The following is a 2,004-nucleotide window of genomic DNA, read 5'->3' on the forward strand; positions in this document are numbered from 1 at the left end:
TTTTTTGTGTTTTGTGTTTTTTTTTCTCCTGTGCGGTTTGAAGTAGCAGATATTTACAAGCTAACAACCATAAAAGAAAATAAGAGAGCAAAACCAACGAACAAAACTGCACAAGCAGTAAAAAGTTTGCTAACTTGTGATGCTTTTCTTATCGATGAAACAAAACAACAACAGAAATCTATGATCGATGATCAACATGCTATAGTTAAACAAGAAAATGGTACAAAATAGAAATTATTACCATACATGTCCAGCATGCAGGATTAATATTTTTAATGCAGATTTTCGTATTTTTCTATATAATCAAGCAGGCAATAAAACTGATGAGTTTTCTTTCTTTCTTTCATTCTTTCTTTCCTTTCTTAGAGTGAGTGTCCCATCTGAGTCCTGTAACTTATTTCTCAAAGCAGGCAATATATGAAGAGTTTGCATATATTGTCCTTTTTATTTATTCTTTTTTTTCCAAGCAGGTAAATTGTGCATGAGATGGTGCTGTATATGTCCTCTCTCTTTCCAAGCAGGCAGTATGTTACAGATGGCTTGTTCATTGTCCTTTTTTATTATTATTCTCTTAAAGTCCATCTCGTTCTGCAAGCAAGCGATCTATGAAACGCTTCACTTGTCCTTTTCTCCTTTGCCTCTGCCTCTGTCCCTCTCACTAACTCGCAAACGAAAGTCAAAAAGTTGCACTTTACCTCTCCCGTCCCCACCCCCAGCCTACTTTCCCACAGCTACTCTAGAGACTGGATGCTGAAAAAAAAAAAAAAAAAATCAAGTCTTTTTCTCTCCTTCTTTCTCTCTAGTCAGGCAGACAGATGGATGGAGATGTCAGAGGAGGAAGGGAGTGGGGAGGAAGGTGACGGGGGTCAGGTTTGGGGGGTGGGGGTTTTTTGTTTGTTTTTTTTATTATTATTATTTTTGTTAAGCACTCACATGAAGAACTCGGGGGAAGACGGGTTGTCACTGGTGGAGCCGGCCTCTCTGAAGCCATTGCTGGCAAGTTTCTCACACTTGAGCTTGTAGGCATCTCTCTCTCTGGCGAGCCGGGTCACTTCTTGCTTGAGCTGTTCCACCTGCTGAATGAGCTGGGTCTTTTCATTCTCCAGGTGGTGTTTCTGCTGGACACGTTTATACCTGCAGGACTGGGCATAGCCCCTGTTCTTCAAGGTCCTCCTCTTCTGCTTGAGGCGGATCACCTCGTCTTTGGTGAAGCCTCGGAGGTGCCTGTTGAGCTCCCTCACAGACATAGAGACCAGCTGGTCATCTGAGAACCGGTCCTCCACGCTGCTGGAGGGGGGATGCTGCTGATGCGAGTTCTGGAGCTGCTGGGAGGAGCTGGAGGAGGTGGAGGGAGTGGGAGAGGCCTGATGGTGATGGTGGTGGTGGTGGTGAGGGTGCCCACCGCTGCCGGCCAGGTCTTCATGAGTGACCGCCGGGTACTGGTGGTGGTGTTGATGATGGTGGTGATGGTGGTGGTGGTGGGCCCGGAAGCTCTCGAAGCCTTGCAGCTGCTGGGACACCTGGTGGGACCCAATGAGGGCTTCGACAGCATCCTCTGGGGTGAGGTTCAATGCCTCGGGGTTCATCTGTTGATAGCTGTTGGCCATCCAGTACAGGTCCTCCAAGTGGGTCTTCTGCTCGGTGGGGCTGAAGCTGGGCGAGGAGGGCACGGAGCTGCAGGGCGTGCTGATGGGGGTGGAGGAGACAGAGCCGGCAGGCTGCAGGCGGGTGCAGTGCCTGCCCGAGCGGTCGTTCCTGCCCAGGGGCTCCTTCTTCACGTCAAACTTCATCAGGTCGAAGTCGTTGACATACTCCATGGCCAGGGGGCTGGTGGCTCTCCGGCCATCGCTGTCTTGCGGGCACCTCTCCCGGCGGAGGGGGCTGGAGACCTCACTCCAGCGCGCAGCCTGGCAGAGGGCTTGGCCGCGCTCCCTTATTCCAAACCACCTTTGGCTTTGCTTTCTCGCTTCCTTTCCTCTGCTCCCCCTCCACCGCCGCCTCCTT

General features: G+C 50.0%; 1 protein-coding gene across 1 annotated transcript; it reads right to left on the bottom strand.

The window, feature by feature from the left end:
* Positions 1–884: 884 nt before the first annotated feature.
* MAFB (v-maf avian musculoaponeurotic fibrosarcoma oncogene homolog B) lies at positions 885–1,997 on the bottom strand. Its single transcript, XM_010287772.1, has one exon. It carries the CDS (start codon positions 1,815–1,817, stop codon positions 930–932), a length of 888 nt encoding a protein of 295 aa, XP_010286074.1. The 5' UTR covers positions 1,818–1,997; the 3' UTR covers positions 885–929.
* Positions 1,998–2,004: the final 7 nt, after the last annotated feature.

The sequence above is a fragment of the Phaethon lepturus genome, unplaced genomic scaffold (genome assembly GCF_000687285.1).
Source record: "Phaethon lepturus isolate BGI_N335 unplaced genomic scaffold, ASM68728v1 scaffold24105, whole genome shotgun sequence".
In the NCBI taxonomy this organism is placed as follows: Eukaryota; Metazoa; Chordata; class Aves; order Phaethontiformes; family Phaethontidae; genus Phaethon; species Phaethon lepturus.